The 19,671-nt window shown below is 40.2% G+C and overlaps 3 protein-coding genes and 1 non-coding gene across 7 annotated transcripts; 3 read left to right on the plus strand and 1 right to left on the minus strand.

Moving 5' to 3' along the window:
• Positions 1-18: 18 nt before the first annotated feature.
• ankzf1 (ankyrin repeat and zinc finger peptidyl tRNA hydrolase 1) lies at positions 19-6,757 on the minus strand. Of its 3 annotated transcripts, none has more exons than XM_050049089.1 (16): positions 6,604-6,757; positions 6,071-6,226; positions 4,173-4,291; positions 3,986-4,088; positions 3,686-3,894; positions 3,477-3,586; positions 3,216-3,369; positions 2,132-2,354; positions 1,935-2,033; positions 1,633-1,800; positions 1,377-1,508; positions 985-1,267; positions 760-871; positions 506-673; positions 347-417; positions 19-182 (listed from the first exon to the last, which is right to left on the minus strand). In XM_050049089.1, exons 2-16 carry the CDS (start codon positions 6,192-6,194, stop codon positions 56-58), a joined length of 2,202 nt encoding a protein of 733 aa, XP_049905046.1. In that variant the 5' UTR covers positions 6,195-6,226; positions 6,604-6,757; the 3' UTR covers positions 19-55. The 3 variants fall into 3 exon arrangements, with proteins under 3 accessions (XP_049905046.1, XP_049905045.1, XP_049905047.1); XM_050049088.1 differs by having other exon boundaries at positions 6,071-6,229; XM_050049090.1 differs by having other exon boundaries at positions 1,633-1,797; positions 6,071-6,229; positions 6,604-6,704.
• Positions 6,758-12,197: 5,440 nt separating this feature from the next.
• LOC126393169 (hatching enzyme 1.2) lies at positions 12,198-15,481 on the plus strand. Of its 2 annotated transcripts, none has more exons than XM_050049098.1 (10): positions 12,198-12,327; positions 13,213-13,311; positions 13,395-13,437; positions 13,515-13,574; positions 13,689-13,844; positions 13,967-14,084; positions 14,341-14,519; positions 14,720-14,801; positions 14,888-15,021; positions 15,141-15,481. In XM_050049098.1, the coding sequence occupies exons 2-10, from the start codon at positions 13,252-13,254 to the stop codon at positions 15,158-15,160; spliced, it is 852 nt and encodes a 283-aa protein (XP_049905055.1). In that variant the 5' UTR covers positions 12,198-12,327; positions 13,213-13,251; the 3' UTR covers positions 15,161-15,481. The 2 variants fall into 2 exon arrangements, with proteins under 2 accessions (XP_049905055.1, XP_049905056.1); XM_050049099.1 differs by having other exon boundaries at positions 12,220-12,327; positions 13,176-13,311.
• Positions 12,700-12,772, plus strand: trnak-uuu (transfer RNA lysine (anticodon UUU)). Its single transcript has one exon. It is a non-coding gene; the product is annotated as a tRNA-Lys (tRNA).
• Positions 15,482-16,195: 714 nt separating the features above from the next.
• Positions 16,196-17,790, plus strand: hce2l1 (high choriolytic enzyme 2-like 1). The gene is made up of 9 exons (XM_050049685.1): positions 16,196-16,267; positions 16,359-16,410; positions 16,514-16,573; positions 16,661-16,813; positions 16,900-17,017; positions 17,126-17,304; positions 17,392-17,473; positions 17,564-17,688; positions 17,777-17,790. The coding sequence occupies exons 1-9, from the start codon at positions 16,196-16,198 to the stop codon at positions 17,788-17,790; spliced, it is 855 nt and encodes a 284-aa protein (XP_049905642.1).
• The last annotated feature ends 1,881 nt before the right edge of the window (positions 17,791-19,671 follow it).

A 19,671-nucleotide genomic window follows, 5' to 3' on the forward strand; every position in this document is an offset into this window, starting at 1 on the left:
GTTAGTCTGAATGAGGTAGCTTCCTTCCAGGTAAGATTTTCCGCACAGGTAGGTTTTAGGTCTTGCCTGGAAGAGCATTGGCTTTTCGATGTGCTTGGACACAGCGAGGGGTGCAGAAGGAAAACTCGAGGTACTGAAATGGGATCTTCCCGAGCAGAGACTCTCCACACATCCAGCACCTCCTGGAGACAAAGACAAACAAAAAGCATGTTAAATTTTGAGATATTTATACGTCAAAAAAAATGACAGTATTGCTTTTGACTGTAAATGTATGAGCTCTTGAGTGTTAACTCTACAGTATTATTGTGACTAAGCTCAATGAGAGGATGGCTCTTGTGGGACTTACTTGACATTGGAGAGACCGACTCCTGTTGCAGCTACCTGCTCCGCTAACCTCCTCTCTGCTGCCAGAGCTCTCTGTAATCAAAAAGGTAACACTTCACTCTTTCAAGATGTTAAAAAAAAAAAAAATCTAAATTTCAGAGTAAAATACACATTAATTCACCTTTTCACGATCAGTCAGAGATGCAAACCTCTTCTTCTCTTCTGCCTCCGACTCTTGTTTCCTCTTTTCCTCCTTCTGCTCTTTCTCTCGCTGTTTCCTCAGCGCCTTCTGTGCCTTTTTCTTCTCTGTCTTTTTCGATTCAATCTCTGCCGTTAGCGGCCCGGGGACCTTGAGGTGCATGAGTGTAAAAAAAATAAGTGCTATGCTTCTATTTAATGGGATACATGTCAAAAGTTAAGACTGTGCATTATTACCTGCGCCTTGATGTAGTCGTATTTGTCAGGATTCTCACCCATGTATTTACGAAAGACGTTCCTCGTGTCTTTGTCAGGGGCGACGATATACGGCGTCTGCCCTTTGTTATTCCTGTGAAGGATTATTGCAGAATTAATGTTTAAGTCTTGATTCAACTACAATTGCTGCAAATTATCATGCAGAAATTTTACCTTTACTACTCTGGAGTATATTCATTTTTATACCTGCAGGCTGGGTCTGCGCCTGCGTCCAGGAGCAGCCTGACCACGGCCTTCTGTGCAGCTGCTGAGGCAACATGCAGCAAAGTGAACCCTGTCGAGTCTATGGGCTTGTTAAGGATAGTTAGAGGACTTGGGATATCAGAAGGGTTGCTCTCCGGCTGCTCTTGACTCTCTGACGTTTCTCCAGGAAGCTGAAGGAGTCTGCATAGAGCGTCCACATCCCCAACCTTACAGGCTGTAAACATCTCATCCCTCAGGGCATACTCTGATGATTCATCATCAATTTCTACAGACACAAAAGCTAAATTAGTATCTTAAACCTTGTATATTGCACAAGTGACAAGTTGCAACAATGAGAAACAGGCGCAACATAATAGTGAGAAAGAAACACTCACCTTCCAGTTGTTTCTTACTCTGTGCTTTCCTCTTCCTCTTGTTCTTTGATTGCGTCTCTTGAGGGGCGTCTTCTGCTGGTGTAGCCTCCGGCACTTCCTCTTCTTGATTGTCTGCCTCTGTGTTACTCAACTCTGTCACACAGGGATGTGAAATTTCATTAACCTTGCAGAACTTTTAAGTGCTAAATAAGCATTCCTTCAGTTTCTATAGTACAGCTATAGGAATCTGTGTGACGACACACTAGACCAGACCTACCCTCATTTTGCAGTTTAGTTTCCTCTTTCTTTTTCCTCCTCCTTCTCCTGTGCCTGGGGGGATAGATTTCAGACTCCCTGAGGTCCAGAGTTCCTATTGTCAGCTCCACCATCTCCAGCTGGATCTCTCCGCCATCTTCTTCATCAGAGCTATCGGGCTTTTCTCCTGCTGATGCCAAAAATAAAGAAAGTGTACTGCAACATTAAAATTCACAGTAAATAAACCTTGTGTTAGCTTAATTTAAAGCTTAATTTTGCCATTATATTTTATCAACAGTGTCCATTTTAACCTCTTAAGCTTACCGGTCTCTTGACTGGTATTTATTTCTGCTGTTGGTTTGACAGTTTTTTTCCAGGTCTTCTTAGCTGGACTGAAAACTGCAGACACGTCTGTTTCTTTCCCTGCAACAAGATATTTCGCACACAGTATTGATTATACCCTGGCTGTATGACAATGAGCAGATAACATGTCATTATTCCAAGGATATAATTCAGCTCACCATAAACATGGACGGCGGAAAGCACCTCGTGTACCCTCTGTGCCTCTCGAAAGGTTGCCCTGCGTGTGGGAAATGGGAGAGTGCGGACCCTGGGATCTTTTTTGTCAAGTGGAGCCAGGCGACCACCAAAAAAGATGCTTTTGTTATAGCTGGGGGCTCGGACAAATATCGTAGAGGCCTCCTTCAAGTGTTCCGCCCAGCTGACCAGAAGATCCTGAATGTCCTGTAAAAGGATATATAAGTGATAAAACATGTTATCTCACCTTATCATTGAGGTGCATCATACTATAATACTGTATTAAATTATTAAAATCAGTTTAATTAAGCACTGAACAAAAATAAAATGAGCAGTATATGTTTCTGACAGTATAGAGACAGAGCACAATTAAGTCCCACCCACACTGGTGAGGAAAACAATTCATCGCCCTCCCTTGACTTTGTATTGCCTGAAGGTGCTTCCTTATCACTTACGTTGGCTAGCAAACAACAGAAAAATGCCTGAAAGCTGCTGTGTTTTGGGATGCACTACCAACAAGGCAAAGAACCCACAACTTAGGTTTTATAAGCTCACAAACTGAAAAACTGAGCCTGTATCCACTTTAGTCTTGTTACAGGCTCAGCTGCTGTAAGACATGAGGCATCAGAAGGAAGAATGGGAAAACTGTAGGATCCTGACACTCATAAATAAGTTACGGGCGAAAAACTGGATTTTCCAAGCACAGTAAAAACAGCCAGCACCTGTAACGTAGTCCAATCTTTTGAGTGTGTTTGATAAGGGCCCACATTAACCCTGTAGCAGCCCTGACACAGAGAGCAAACTGGTTTTGTGAATAGGCAGCACCCTGGCACCACGGATGCATCGAGGCGTTCTCACAGAGGTAAATAAAATTGCCTCTCGTAGAGGAGGATGGACACCCTGACAGAAACTTGTACTACAGAAAAATTTATGGAGCTCAGCAGGAAGTATAATCAGGGTTACATTGATTGTCAATAGCCAAGCAACTAAACACCAGGCTTAAAGAGCAGCATCGTTTGTTTGTAAAAATCTATCAATGTAAATGACAGTGCTGTTAAATGGACTTGCCTTGACCAGTGCCGCCTCATTGTGCCGCCTCAGAGCAGCTCCTGCAGACTTTGGCGTGTGACTGCGGTTCTGAGAGTCTCTGAGTCCTTGAGCGGTGCCTCGCTTCGCCCGCACCGTGTATCTGTGGAAAGTCTTGTGCTGAAGGACTTCTTTTCTGTAAAATAAACACATTGTGTTGGGCAGATACCCACACACTACTGAGCAGGCTGTCCTGTAATTTAAGGCACTGAAAGCAAACAAGCCAAAAAACTGTCCACTCACCCTTGGAACACAGCACCAGCAAAGTGGCCTCCACCTGTCATTAGAATGACCCACACAGTCTTATTACTTATGGCCTTCAGCGAGGATGCTGCGTCTTGCTCATCATCTGACTGAAATATTACAGGAACAAAACATGTAATCAGAATAAAAAATCAAATGTCTGTTAACATACATATTACACACTGCACCATGGAACTGCTGAGTCTCACCTTTCCCTGCAGAATGCAGCGATACACTGACAGATATTGTCCAGCTGAGTTCTGGAAAACCACCTTGCTGGAGAGCCGGTCACTAAATAAACTGGTCTCAGCTGAGCTCTCATTATCAGTGCCAGTGACGTTGCTGTATGTTCCCCCACTCTCACTATCTGAGTCTTCCTCTGAATCGGACTCTGAGCCTGAGATACTTGACATGTCTCCTGTAAAGCGATAACTAAAAATCAATCAACTGTAACAAACACTCCTGCAGTACATCACTGTCATTTAGGTGTCAGACTCTGCTTTCCTCACCGGCTCCAGTCTTCCTCTCAAACTCGTCAGCTGTGACCGACGGCATTCCCGAAATCTTTAGCCTCAAGTTGAAGCGATGCCAGTCGAGCTTGTAGTGCTCCATCTGATAAGACAAAACATGTTTTACTCAAATGAAGACCCATGCTCGAGCATCAACAGATATTGAGGTTTGAAGTTGTGTTGTCACCTGGTCTTCACGACTAATAAAGGGGCATTTGCAGGCTGAGCAGACCATCTTGTCTGACACCTCTCTAACCAGGCTGGACTCTCGCTGTCTTTCATCCTCTGGGGATTTGTCTTCCAACTCTATGAGGAAGGAAATACAAGGCCAGGTTGAAATAGACAGAAAATGAAGAGTATTGTCTTTAAAGGGTTAGTTCAGAGACAATGGCTTCCCCATCATAACGGGCTGTTGAGAGGTAAAGGAGTGAAAATACTCTCAGTATAGCATACACTTAAACTGATATTGATGTTTTTTAGTGGGACTTTTTAGGTGGCTTGAATATGTTTTGTTGCTGACCCCCATCCACAGCAGTACATTGCTTAGCTTCCGGGGCAGCACTCCAGCCTGTTCCTACAAACTCGGGGCGTGCTGACTGACATCTACTGTATGTAATAAACTGACTATGGATACGTACCCTAATCCAGAAAATCTATCCCTTTAATACAGACACACAGTGGTGGAATGTGACTGCATACACTGACTCAAGTATTGTACTTAGGTACCTGTTTGAAGTACTTCATACACTTTCTGTCCAGTTAAAGCCCTATATCTCCAGATCTGGTGATTTTGAATTTGAAGTTTTCTGATAAAATGTTCCTTTATGTGCTGAGAAAATTCTCCTACTTGTTAAAGCAAAATAAACTCCTTTAAAAAAAAAAAAACTCGGATTAGCTGTATCGTTACTAAATTGAAAACAAGGCTGTTTTTTTGACACCATGAAAAGCTGACTTTTTTAGAGATACTTGGTTCTGACAGGACATCAACACTACAAACATATAATGATCATATAGAATATAATGCATTGCTGTAGATTAAATTACACAACAGCTAATAAAAGGAGTTAAAATAAGCACAACCTTGATCATCTACAGAAGTAAAATGCAATACATTAATGCAGAGGTAATTCATAAACATCATAACCAATCCATGTATGAATGTAACTAAGTAGATTTACTCCACCTCCACCAGCACTGTACTTAAGTACAATTTGGAGACATTTGTGCTTTCCTTTCCTTGTATTTTCATTTTCTGCAGGTCTATACGTCTACGCCGATACATTTCAAAGCAAATATTGTACTTTGTACTACATTTTAAATAATCTTTTTATCTTTGCACCTCTTGTCTGCTATTTTAAATGGTGATTTTTTTTTAAATTGAACATCATTTCGTAATTAATTTGACCTTTTATAACTTTTTTCTCTTTTTATTCTTTTCTGTATCCTTTATTATGTTGTATATTTTATTGCTCTGTAAAGCACTTTGAGTTGTCCTTGTGTATGAAATGCCTATATTATGTTAGAACTTTCATTACTAGTTACTTTGATATTGCTAAAAAATATAAACAAACTAATAGATTATAATATATCATTATAGGTAAAGCAACCCTGCAGTATATAGAGTAATTAAGCGTATCCCCATCTTTACCAGCTGCAACGTTAAAGTGATGTACACATGAATGCATCAATAATTGTAATCCAATAACAGGCCATTCTGCATGAGTGCATTCACTTTTGCTTCTTTATGAATTTCTTAATGCTATTTAATTTGCATTTTCACTTAAGTAAGATTGTTGATACATGGCTTTTATTTTTAGTATTTTTACACTGTGGTACTGCTATTTTTATTCAAGTAAAACTCTTTCACCACTGTACATAATAATAAAACATTGACAGGGAACATTTTACTGCACAATGAGTAAGTTTGAGTACATTTTGCTGGAAATACTAAGATACTTTTACTTAAATACAGTTTGAATGCAGGGCTTTTACTTGTAGTGGAGTATTATCTGTACTCTTACTTAAGTAAAGGATGTGAATACTTCTTCCACCAATGCAGAAAGCACAGCTACAGTTCATACATACCCTCTGGGGCTGGGTCAGTGTTTACAGCCTGCTTCAGGACGGAGTTCACTTCTCTCAGTCCAGTCAGAGCCTCATCATTTGGGGTCAAATGGAAAACGGAGCGGCAGTCGGCACCAGTCGTCATTGTCACTCCTGTTTTCTTTTCTACCTCATGACCTGCTAAGTTACATCAGAAACAGAGAAACATATGTTACGTTTTGTTTTGGACTTATCCAAAATAATACGTTTCATTCGGACGCATTCATAGTAATTAACGACACTAGAGTGTTGTTAGCAGCTTAGTCAGGCTCTTACAACATCACTGTCATTAGCTGGAAACAACGTAGAAACCAGTTTTACTCTAAAAGCTAACGTTATCTTAGCTGATGTCACTGTGTCTCTGCTCCTTGAACGGCACGTGCAGCACTGACTAACAGTTAATAGTGACTCATTAAAGGCTGAGCTGTCCACCTTTGCGTATACGTTAGGTCTTTAAGTATATTACAACTATTGTAAGTTACAATTAACTAACTTAAAAATAGCAGACAACTTACCTTAAAAGGATGTGTGGGTAAGGAGCGCTAACGTTGTGTTACAGAGTGTTACCTCATGACAGACCTACGGAAGCCCGAAAGCGACAATAAAGCGAAAATGAGCAGGCGTCCACAGATTAAAGGTTGCAAACTAGCCAGTGTTTGCTGCAGCCATCCATGGATTCTATGTACATTTGCTTTGTACTGCACTGATATATATTTTGCTGTACTTGTACTTTGAGTATTTACATTAGTTTACAACATTTATATTTTATATTACTTATAAATATTACATTACTTATACTGTGCAAATTAAGATTATGACTACAACATAATCACTGTTTCTTGATATAGGTTATGCTACCCAGCAGTATACAGGCTAAAGTAAATTAAATTAGCCCCATCCTGCAACAGTAAAGTGAGCTATACAATAATGTTTCACTAGTTATAATCTATTAATAAAGTTTGAGTGCTTTTATTTTTGGTAGTCTACTTTAAGTATATATTAATTCTAATACTTTTGTTGTTGTTTTTTACATACTAAGTGTTTTAATCGGGGGTTTATACTTGTAAATGGCTGTGTGTTCCAATACCTCTACTACCGTACTATTTAGTGCGCCAGAAAAAGATTTAATATGTCCCAGTACATAACATGTCTAATGAAGTATGCCAAAAATACCAGGATGTCCTATTACATCTGGTTGCATTTTGCAGTATGCAAGCCAGCTTTTCTGGCTATTCTGACCCACGATCCTCTGCACAGCAGAAGTTACCTTACATACTGAGCTGCACACAGATGACAGCTGATTGACAGCTCGTTGGCAGCTGAGTGACAGCTGTCAGAAGTCACAATGACAGCTGACAGCACATTCATATAACGGATGACCTGTCAAATAGGAGTATTAATTGTTAAATGATAAAGAAAATGCATATGTATTTTCACTGTCATGAATATAACGCTCTCTGGATTGACCTCCATCTATGGCGAGCTTGGTTAACAGAGGTTTGTCTTATCCCCAAGGTAAAGGACATATGAGAAAGAGGTTCAGAGATCAGGGTGTAATATCATGAGAAAGTAGTATGTCCTGATTGTGTGCATGCTGCATGTAACAATACACATTTTTAAGGGCAGCTGCAGTATCTACTAAAAGTAAAAAGTATGTGATTCAGAACACACTCAGAGTGTTTCTACACTGTGGGTGGGAATTATAATGTCAGCAACGGGATTTCAGGGCCATAGGCCATAGCAATGTGGAGCATATTCAATGTGTCAAGGAAGACAAATAAATTTCAAACAAAGGGGCTGTAACCTGATTGTAAGAGGTCCCAAAGGCTTTTAATGTGACTTTGGTATCTGTTTCATTTCAGACTATATCTATCCCCCTGGTTGTTGATCCTAAAAAGCAATTTCTTATAATCTGCTACAGTTCCAAGATGAGAGAGCCATACATGTCCTGGAGGGGAAATCAACATATTTCCTCTCTTTAACAATTATCGTCTTACCCAGCATAATTGCTTTGTGAATCCAGTCCTCTGGAGGCGTAGGGAGGTTGTTCAGCGGCAATAGATCCCCAGAACATTCAGACAATGTGTGTAAGGTAATTTAGCCTTATATTTTCATGAATAGCACACCATGAAGTCTGTACTTTGGGACATTCCCAAAAGAAATATATAAGTGGACCATGATGTGGCGTCCACACACATTATCTGGGTTTTGTCCTCTTTTCTGGTTAATTACTAAGGCGGAAGGTGGTTGTTTATTTATAAGTGATTATAACTTGTATGCACAGGTAGAAAAGCAACACTGATTGAAGTTTATATGTATGCACAGGCCTTTATGTTGTATTCATGACTCTATTCAAACAAAAAAATATACTGGGTGTGCCTGTAATGAATGGAGAGTTTTCTGATACATCACCGGCCAATTGCTGTGTGAAACAACACTCGACTGATTAAGACAAGGACAGTATGCCAGTAGATGTCAGCACCGCAATAGTAAGACAGGCAAAAGATTCACACCAGGGGCCGTATTCACAAAGCTTCCTAGTACAAAGAGTTGCTCCTTCCAACGAAATTTGAACAAAATTATTGGAATATGAATTGTGATGTTTCCTTAGAATTTCCCCTTAAAGTTAAGATTAGGTCCTTGTAGAGATAAAAGTTATTCACAGAGCATCTTTGACCTTAAAAGAATGCCTAGGATGAGAAACTGTTAGGAGCAGGGAGAAGGACTTTTACAGTAAGAGGCTTAGGAGTTTCTTAAGCAGAGAAGAAAATGGTGGAAACGCTGGATGACAGTGAGTAAATGAAATGCTTCGGATCATACTGTGCAGTGACAATGTTTGTGGTTGATCTCATTAGGGAAAGGCACACAATTCCCACCCACTGCAATAATGCCATAACGGCAGAAATAAAATGATCACAACACTAAGATATTTGGAAAAATGCAACAGTGCAGCAGTCATGACTTGGGTCTGTCTCAACCCTCCAACAGCAGAGTGACACTAACAATCACAACACTTTTACAGTCTCATATTGTGATGTAGTCCATTTCATTTCCACTGGGTGTCCACACCTTACAGGCTCACAAAAGGGCGTGTCTGAGACAACCAATCACATCTGTTAAAAGAATGCATCAAACCTAGCAACAGGGTCAACCACACCTCCTCACTAAGGTTAAAATTTATGTTCCTTCCTTGCTCAGAGTTGCTCTGAAACCTTTCCATAATCACTCCTAGGCTACAACATCCAAAGGTTTTTATGCTAAGATAAGAGCTACCTGGGAGTGTTCCCAGAATGTCTGTGAATACAGCCTTAGGCGTATCAGCATCCCAAATGATCTTTTTAGATAAATTGAAATTAACATTCTGCCGTATTTAACCTCCTTTCAAATATCGTTTTATGCATTGTATATGGTTGCCAGCCGCTGTAACAGCTGAATACCACCACTCACTTACATTTTTAACTAACCGGATGTAGGTTTTCTTTTACGCGGACACGTTCTACTGCTGAAGTGTGTATTCATGAGGGTATACATTTTACACTTCTTTAATCAATATTCTGCCCAAAACAACTCCAAAACAGCCTCCTAATTAATATTCAAGCAACAAGAAAATATGGAAATGCTGTAAGAGAATTAAAAATGTTGTTTTTCTTTGAATACCCAGGTTTACAGAAAACTGCAATATTTCCCTCAGAAATTAAGTGGGGCACAAATACAGACAAATGAACTCAGGTAAACTGTCAGTACACTGGATGAATTGGTGGATGGAAATTATATATTATCAAGAAAGAAAATGTACTTCAGGTCTATTCTGGGACAAGGTCGAATGAAACACTTTATTATCAGGTGCAGCAAGGTATATACACAGTTAAGATGATAAAATGCAATTTAGGTAAAAACAAATGTGCCAGCAATCCACAAAACGACTACACATTTTAGATTCCCTTGAATTTCCGTTGATTTCTCTTTGATTTGCTGGTTGGTGCCTGGACCAAAGCTTGGGCTGTTGGCAAATAAAAGAAAGCAAATTACAAATTACTGATTTTCAAATGCAAGTTAACCAGTACGTAGACTCCACCCAAGCTCCCCTTACCAGCTACATTACGAGCCTTTGCCTCGGCCAGATGCTCTTTCACCTTCTGAATTTCAGCAGTGAGGGTTGCTGCTTTGTCTGTGAGGCACTTGCTCCTTTCCTGCAAGTCGTTTCCTTGACTTTTAGATACACAGTGAAATCAGTCTGGTTAGGGCAACAAGTTTGGTTTATGCAGGGTTGGGGTGACTCTCTGTCTATGCTTATAGCACAGCACATTACCTGTCTGCAGAGTCTTGACCGTTCAACTGTTCGGAGAGGTGCCTCTCCTCTTGTAGCAGACAACCCAGTTGCTGCAATCCATCAGCACATTCACGTGCGTCTTTCATGAAATCCCATCGTCGCTCACTTTCTCTTTTACTGCAAATGAGAACAGGACTCGTCGGACAAAAATGAACTGACAAAATCAATACTGTATGATATGATATGCAATGTATTGTTTGGCCAACCTTAAGTTAAGCTAAAAACTGTTGGGTAACAGGTATGGTTCCTCCTTAACTTTGTTTGAACAGTGTTTCAATGTACACTTGTACATTATAGGATAATTTTCGAGTTGTCATGCAAAGCACTTCCTCTCACAGATGTTAACGGTTGTTAGGACTGATTATATTAAGATTTTATGGGTGAGTTGAGTGAGTTAGGGGACTCCATGACAGGAATTATGGTAGTTTTCTAGAAACCTGCCTTGCCGTTCTGTTTAAAAAGGCACAATCATGGAATGGGGGGACAAAGTTGTCTCGCCTTTAAGCCAGCATCGGAGGTAGTACAGGTGCTGAATGATGTCTGTTTAAAAGTGACAGCCAGCAGGACAGGATCATGGGCAGCACAGGTGTGGCGTTTTGACAACGTGTTATATGTGCGACCCACTGCAGGAGATTTAAAAAGTAGATGATAGCAGTTAGCAGCTAACTAAAAGAAGAACAGTGGCTGAAAATGTCTGCAAATAGGTAAAACAATGAGCTCCGGGAGCTCCTCACCCTCCAAGCAGAGGACGAGATCAGCCACCATATAACAGGGATGACAAATAATTGTCATTGCCATATTAATGCCATTGTTGTTGTCCATAAAGCCCTGCTGACACACATGTTATATGTCACGATAGAAACCCACGCTGTTGTATTAGCAGTATGCAGCATAAAGAAGGGACTTCATGGCGGCCCTGTTGTGCGACCTCTGTGTAAAAAGAGCTATAGAGACACACACCATATAAAATGACTACAAAACACCTATAAAGACACGCAAAACAACAACAAACACAACATCACAAGACAGACATTGTTTCTGTGCTGTTACTACCTCTGTTCCTGGTTCAGCATCAAGACAACTCGGTACCCCCATTCTGTGATCATACCCTATATACAGGATGGTGAGGGAAAATAATGGCGCGATATTCCTGCCTTCAACCGGAAGTCTGAAAGGAGCTTCAGTAGGAGAGGTGGTGGGGCCTCTCATGTGTGTGCCCAGCGGCCCACTGTATCATAATCTGCCCAAGAGTTAAACACATTATGAAATAATTTTGCGCCTGACAAATGGACGAAAACAAAATTTGTAATGCTAAACTTGAATTCACACGTGCAGAACCAAGGTCTAAACAAGGTGTGCGTTCATATATCCAGTCTGAGGCTCACTACAATGACAGCACTGTTGTTCGTAGTAACAGAGCGCTCTATTTCTACATGAATTAACAAACAGTCAAACTGATCACACGTTCGCTAACTTCGGCGCTCTGCTGCTCTGAGAGTGTGGTGCTCTGAATATCCAAATGGTAGAAAATTTGGGAACTGTCAAGTTTGTGCCAGGGCTGTTTTGAACGCATCCAAGAAGAAGAAGCCGCCGAGTGACGTCAGCAATAACGTCGCATGGGGGAAGACACAGGTAGAGACAAAAAACGTTTTTTTTAAATTTTACCTTTTACATCCTGGAGACATAAAAATGAACTCAAGTTAACCAAACCAACGTTAAAAAACATGGACTACAATAACTTTACCACTCAAGGACCTCGTCCTCGGCGCGCTGTGTCTTCTGCCTGACCTCCGCCAGTTGGTGTCTGGTTTCTTGGATGGCACGCCGCAGCCTTTCGATCTGCTCCTGCAAATTAACGAGGGGGGAGTGACAACGTTAACATGCCGTACCCTAGTTTTCCAACAAACAGGTGACGTTTACTTATTAACCCTTTGTAATGTTGGCAAGCTGCCATAGCAGTTTCTGTACGTTAATGTCATGTGCTTGATAGTTTGTAACGCTGTAAGTTAGCCACTGATATCAAACTTTGCACATTTAGCTAACATTAGCAAAGTTAGGCTAAGTAGCTAGCTAACAGTTAACTTATGTCAGCGTCAACCTACCGCAGAATATTGCTCATGTGACAGGCACCTTTTCCCAAATGCGGTCATGTTGTCACGTTGTAGGTAACAGTGTTTTCTCTTTCAGCGGTTGTTGACCCGCTCTACTAGGATTCGTACTCGGGTCTGACTGTGCTGTTTCCGTCGCTTTATATAACGCATTTCCGGTATGCAATGTCAGAGCCCGGATAGCTCAGTCGGTAGAGCATCAGACTTTTAATCTGAGGGTCCAGGGTTCAAGTCCCTGTTCGGGCGGTAGTGTTTTGCACTTTTTAGAACCTAACGAGGATGACAATATGTTGTTAACACATGGGTTTTGCGAGAGTTACGTATTATCTTAAATTAGCAACGCAGCATTTTGTGTCAACAGTTGGTAAGCTTACCTTCAGCAGAAAGAAAACAGCACTCCTGGTAAATGTATAAGACACCCGAAGCCTAAAATTGCCCAAGAACCTGTGCCAAACATTAAACCATTTAATTTAAAGCTAGTCATTGAAGTGGAGCTGTTATTACCCACAGTGAGACCTCACATTATCCTGCTGTTGGAGTTGTTGTTTATGAAAGAATCAAACTAATATGGGGATTAAACTCGCTCACAAACAAATAACAGTAACCTAGTAATTTACCTGAGATGATCATGGGTATTATCTCTGGACAGTGATTGGGAACACCTATAAAGCTTGGTGTTTGTGCAGGTAAAATAGCAACACTGAAGACGTATCAGACTGGCAAAGATGGAGCGGATTATCCTCTTGTGCCTGGTTTTCACCTGTCTCTCGGCCGTGCACGCTCAGGTATGTATGCATTGGATTGGAGTGGAGCTGCCACTTAAACAAGAACAACAACAGAATTGCAACTTTGTCTGTCTTTTTTGCAGAAATTTTTGTTCAGCCCAAAATGGGGACCCATTGGCTACAAAGGTAAATGCAATTTTTATTTGATTTAAATGTGTAACAGTAGTAAAAACACATGCTGACTAAAAACTCTTCTTTTTAAGAACGTGAGGAGCATGACCGGACAGCTATGGATGAAATCATCAAAGCGAATGAGTTCCATGGTAAATTGCACACAGTTTACTTAAATTCTTCAGCAGTTCACACAATCTACTATAACAAATGAGCTCCTGTTGACGTGTCTAGAATGATTTCGTTTTCACTGATTTCTGTCTCAGCTTCTCGAATCATAGACGGCACCACCAGCCTCAGAGAGGGAGACATTGCTGTGTCTGCTGGAAGACGCTCCAAAGTCTGCTTCGCTCGCAGCTGCCTCTGGGCTAAGTCAGTGGATGGACATGTCTACATTGCATACAAGCTCTCACCTGAATACAGTATGTTATTTTATTTTTCTGAGTTTAAATAAATGCAATACATTACAGTTTGATACATTTTGAGATTTTGATGATTTATGAATTGTCTGTTCCCCGTCCACTCCGTCTAAACAAATGAACAGCTGAATCGGAGACAAAGCTGATAAAAAAAGGGATGGAGAACATAGAGAAAGGTACCTGTGTGCGCTTTGTTCCTCGGACTCACCAGCGTGACTACATCGACATCCAGCCAAAATCTGGGTGAGAGCCTTCGCTTGGACAGTTTGATCCCTGCAGTCTTTGTTTTAAAAATGTTACTCCTTTGGCAAAACATTTCTCTGTGTGTAAAAGATGTTAAATGCAAAATATTAGTAGAATTTAAACAGATTATCCTTCCAGTATAATTTAGTTTTCTCCTCTACTTTACAGCACTTAACTCTCAACTTGTAGTTGTAATGACATGTACTGTGTCTCTGTGTGTGTGTGTGTGTGTGTGTGTGTGTGTGTATTCATGTAGGTGTTGGTCCTACCTTGGTGCGCGTGGTGGAAGACAGACCGTGTCTCTCCAGAGCCCTGGCTGCATCCAGACTGGAGTGATCGCCCATGAGTTCATGCATTCCCTGGGCTTTGTGCACGAGCAGTCTCGCTTTGACCGGGACAACTATGTCACCATCATGTGGCCAAACATTTGGAGGGGTAATTTCAAAGGGGCGGGAGGGGGGGTGGCACTGGGGAGTGAGATCTCCGCAAACGGTAAATTAAAGAATATTTAGAATTGAATGTATTTTTATACCAACTTTAAAAACAGATATATAAAAGGCTTTATATTGTTTACAAAAGAACAAAAATAATCACTCACAAATTTTAAGTGTAAAATATTTTCCAATTTCCAACAGATCGGTTGAGGAACTTTGAGAAATTCAAGACCGACAATCTGGAACTACCATATGACTACGGCTCAATCATGCACTTTGGGATGTACGTAATGTAGTATAAATTTAATGTGGATCACTCAATATATGAAGCATGGTTTATGTATTATAATGTAATACGTATTTGTTTAGGTATGCCTACTCTCAGGATGGGGAGCCAACCATCATTCCCAGGAACACCCAGAACAGCAAGGACATAAAGCTGGGCCAGGCGTCGACTCTCAGCCACATCGACAAGATGAAAATCAACAAGCTTTATAAATGCGGTTCGTGCCAATCACCCTGAACCACCCTCCAGTTATTATTTCACAGCTAATAACCATATTGCAGAACGGTCAGATATCACCATCTTATAATACATGTCACTTTTTCCGTCTCTCTGCAGGTGGCAAGGATGATAACTAACCAAACTGAACTGGAGGTGCTGAGCGGCAAAATAACATACGGATGTTAAATCATGGAAATAATTTCAATAAAGATTGATTCAAGCTTTTTATCAGCATTACCTCTGTGTGCATGCAGTCATGTGTTTGAGCAAGATGTCGCTGATGTTAAGGTTAAGAAATTGAGCAGAGGTGTCGTAGAGATGTAGTCCTTATCCACCCAATATATACAGAATACATGAATCAGAATAGATGACTTGAATGTAAAGGAAATGTAATTCTTCTAACATGTACGCTTGCATACACAATGCTGCCATAAAATAAACGTTTTTGAAGAATTAAAGCATGGGTCATGTGATCACATTGAATGAGAAATAAAGGAGAAATAGGTGTATGTTTTAATCAGAGGAAGAAAACACATACATGACATGAATGTATCTATATTTGAAGCGATGCACCCTTAACTCAATAACGCAGGCAAGATTTCATAAACTGCTAACAGATGGGATTCTTTCCTCGGTCATTGCCCTTCAAATTGGCCCCTTGATAAAAAATAAATAAAAATAATATTTGGAGAAGGATAAGGGTGTGTTTTTATATATTTACTTATGTGACAAAATGATTGTTGTCAAGACAGCTATCAACTGATAGTTTATCACAAAATCACCACTTGCCAGTACAGTCAGACACAAATTGCCGGTCTGTCGGACTGGGTGGACAGTTATTCCCGTGATGCTGAGTTGTAGCATATCCAACAGCAAAACACCCTTAAGTCTCTTCATTTCTGAAAGTGCTGAATCTTACATGCGCTAAACACGGGGCACAGGTGAAGGTCAGCATCGGGACCACCTGTTACGGATCAGCAGTGGACTTGAGCAAATTACACACACCGGATGATGAGGGGTCTTTAATCATGCTTCATCATAAAATGTACCCAATCAGTACAGAGCACAGGAGGAGAAGTGGGTATATAGATTCAGTGGAGGTGAGGAGTTCATTTAGCTCTCGCATTGGAGGACTGTGGGCTGAAACTTGTGCACCAGTCTGACATACAACAATGCATTCTACCATCATTCTTCTGGGTGTCTTGATTGGCTTGCTGGCCCAGGCATACACTCTTCCTCTTAAGGTCAGTACCAAGAGACAATACTTCAGAGCAACAGTCCCTTTTAGTTTTGCTTTGCAGCCAAACTGTATTAAAATGCACCTTTGTGTTGCAGAATTCTACTGGAGTGCATGAGGGGAAAGTGAGGTTGAAAAGGAAATACTCAGGTGTGAAAAAAAGTTAGTGTTTTGTGCACTTTGTCATGAATGTATGTAACAAATTTGAAAAATGGAGGAAGACTTTAAGATCTGTCTTTGCTTTTGTGTTCAGAAGAAATTTTCGAGCGTGATGAAATGAATGCAATGGATCAAATCCTGGCAGTCAATAGCAGTAAGTACTGTAAATAATCATCAACCTGGGCTGATTTAAGTTGTTTTATATATACCCTTGACTAATTAATGTTGTTTTTCTCATCAGGGTTGCGAGCCCCTCGAGGACTATTATTCAGAGAGGGAGATATTGCCAGCTCATACATACGGAGTGCCATAACCTGCCCTGGCAATGCCTGTCTGTGGCCTAAATCAGTTGATGGATTCGTTTATGTTCCCTACATGCTCTCTCCACTATATGGTATGAATCCGCAGATTTAAAGAGGTGTCGCAATGGAGGTGGGAGTACTTTCTGTTTAACTCCAATTTTGTTTTTTCCTGAGGTAGACGACATGGACAGAATCACCATAGAAACTGGGATGCAAGACATTGCCTCTGGAACATGTATTAAATTTGTTCCACGCACCCATGAAATCAGCTTCCTTGATATTCAGCCTAGATATGGGTGAGTGTGACTGCTACATGTGGCTTTTACACATCCTGAAATTTACTGTGTATATGATGCTTTCGTGGTGATGATGACACATGCTGTATCCTGTTCTGTACCCCCAAGCTGCTGGTCATTCTTGGGGCAGACTGGAGGAAGCCAGACCCTGTCACTGCAGACTCCTGGGTGCATGTGGTCAGGAGTGGCTGCTCACGAGTTCATGCACGCCCTCGGCTTTGTGCATGAGCAGTCTCGCTCGGACCGAGACCACTATGTCTCGATCGTATGGAAGAACATCATGCCAGGTTGAAACAAATCATCTAACATTATGTAACTGCATTCACAAAGTTTGCATTCAAAGTTTCTCACCATATGAGTTTGTGTTTTGACAGATCACCTCCATAACTTCAGGAAGCAGGTGACAAACAACCTCAATAGTCCATATGACTACAGCTCTGTCATGCATTATGGAAGGTGAGCTGCTCTTTGAAGCAACATAATTAATGGTTTTGCGTGTTTACTGGGCGTCACAATAACATATACTTTATGTATCTTTTAATCCAGATATGCCTTCTCTGAAGACGGTGGACCGACAATAATCCCCAAACCAGATCCTTACATTCCCATTGGCCAGCGAGATGGACCCAGTAATCTAGATCTTCATAAAATAAATGTCCTATACAACTGTGGTATGTGATGTTACACATATACTGTCTGAAAAAATATTTGTTTCATTCAAAATGACTGATAACAACTTCTCTGTACGTCCCAATGCAGGTGCCAATGAGTAACTGGATCCAGGGTGTTATATTCTGTTATTCTGTCATAGCCTGTTGTCAGATGTGGAAATGGTTAATTGTAACTCTGGTGTTAAGTAGATAAAATGGGCAGCATTATTGTATGGCAATTTTATTTTCTATGTTAGTATTTTAAATCAATTATCACAAATTCTAGCCTGTACTAAGATTGTCTGCAGTTGGCTCAGTCTACTAATCTAGGATAAAAATAAGTAGTAAGAATTAAAAGCTGCTTTTCTCTAATGTAGCTAAAATCAGTGCTGTGACAGTTTTGATGTGCCTGCTGCTGCCAATTCAAATATCTGAATCAGTTTCTTCCATTTCCTGCCTCTTTCTCAGCTTCTGCTCACTTTAAATAAAGAAAAAGCAACAGTAATGGAGTAATAGTCTATTTTACACAACTTTTGTCCCACACCTGTCCTGCAGAAGTTTTGCATTGTGGTCCATGGGCTCTCTATTATTGGTTTCAGGTGGAAGATATACAGTATTAATGAATTTCAGTCTGACAGGTTTGTCCTTTTTCTGTTCAGATCTCTGTGATAATGACAGATCCCATGTGGAATGAATCAGGGTTTTACTAAAAAAAAAAAAAGTCTTTACCCTTCCACTGCACTAAACCTGCTAAGTGTCAGGGATTTGAAATCAGACAAATTAAATCAAACAAACACAAAGTTTATTTCCACCACTGGTTTATTAAGGTGCTTCCCTGCCTCCTTACAGTCACTTACAGTAGAGCTGAGGGCTCTTACACTGGAATGAACAACCTCATAGCACCCTCACCTTATCCACAGGATATCAGGTGTCATTTTCTGCTCTTCACTGCCTAAATAGAGCTGCAGCAGAGGAGGAAAAAGAAGAAAAGCAAAGAAATATAGTAAATAGGTGAGGAATAGGTAGCAGGAACAGCCCTGTGGTATGGTGTTAATAGCATGAATTCCTAGTGCCGACAGTGTGTGAAAATCTAGTTTAGCCTCTAAAACATGGTCTCATTGGCTCCCATGTGAAAGCATAAAATTGCAAGCATCTCATATGAAGTAATTATTGATAATTATTTCTAAGAATTTTATGAAAAATCCATAAAAAAAATCACTATCTAGTTGCACTGATTTCCGTATACTCCTTGATAAATGGCTTTGACAAATTTGATGTCTCAGTGGTTACAAAATAACATGCCCCTAGGTTCTCTGTATCCAAAAAGACTTAGCAGTACTCAATATGGTTGTTTACACATGGCCTAATATTAGTCAGGCACTTTGTATTGTAATTTAAAAGACTATGTTGTCAGATGCTTTCTATAAATCCCTCAAGGTAAAAGATTTAGATAAGCGACTGTTCTTTACTTGTTAGTGGAGGAGGTGGCTGGGATGTGGCTTGTTTACTTGATTTTGTTTTGTATTTTTAATTACAGGCAAATAATAATATACAAAAGCATAGATCACAACATGACATGATAATATGATTTCACAAAGAGAAACAAAAACAAACAAAACAAAAGTTAGGCTTACACAGACCAAGGTGGATAAAAGAAAAGAAATATAAAAGTTAGTAGGATCAAATCAGTAATTCAAATGATTAAGTTATTTGTACTAGTAAAAAAAAAAAAAAAAAAAAGGTAAGTTCAACTTTTCACTAGAACAAATTTTCTCTCATTTTTATATTAATGTTGTGCCACTTCGCAATGGTTTGTAGCAATATCTTTTCCATAAGTTAAGTTTCCATTTTAAGAAAAACTTGAATTCAAAATTTTCTCTCAATTGAGCTTTAAATAAAAATATTTTACACAACATGATAATTGCATTTATTATCTGGGGACAGTTTTAATTCAGGTTTTTTCTTTTTTTGACCCTCCCCAAAGCTACAAATATTTTTTTCTCG

The sequence above is a fragment of the Epinephelus moara genome, chromosome 7, assembly GCF_006386435.1.
Source record: "Epinephelus moara isolate mb chromosome 7, YSFRI_EMoa_1.0, whole genome shotgun sequence".
Lineage (NCBI taxonomy): Eukaryota > Metazoa > Chordata > Actinopteri > Perciformes > Serranidae > Epinephelus > Epinephelus moara.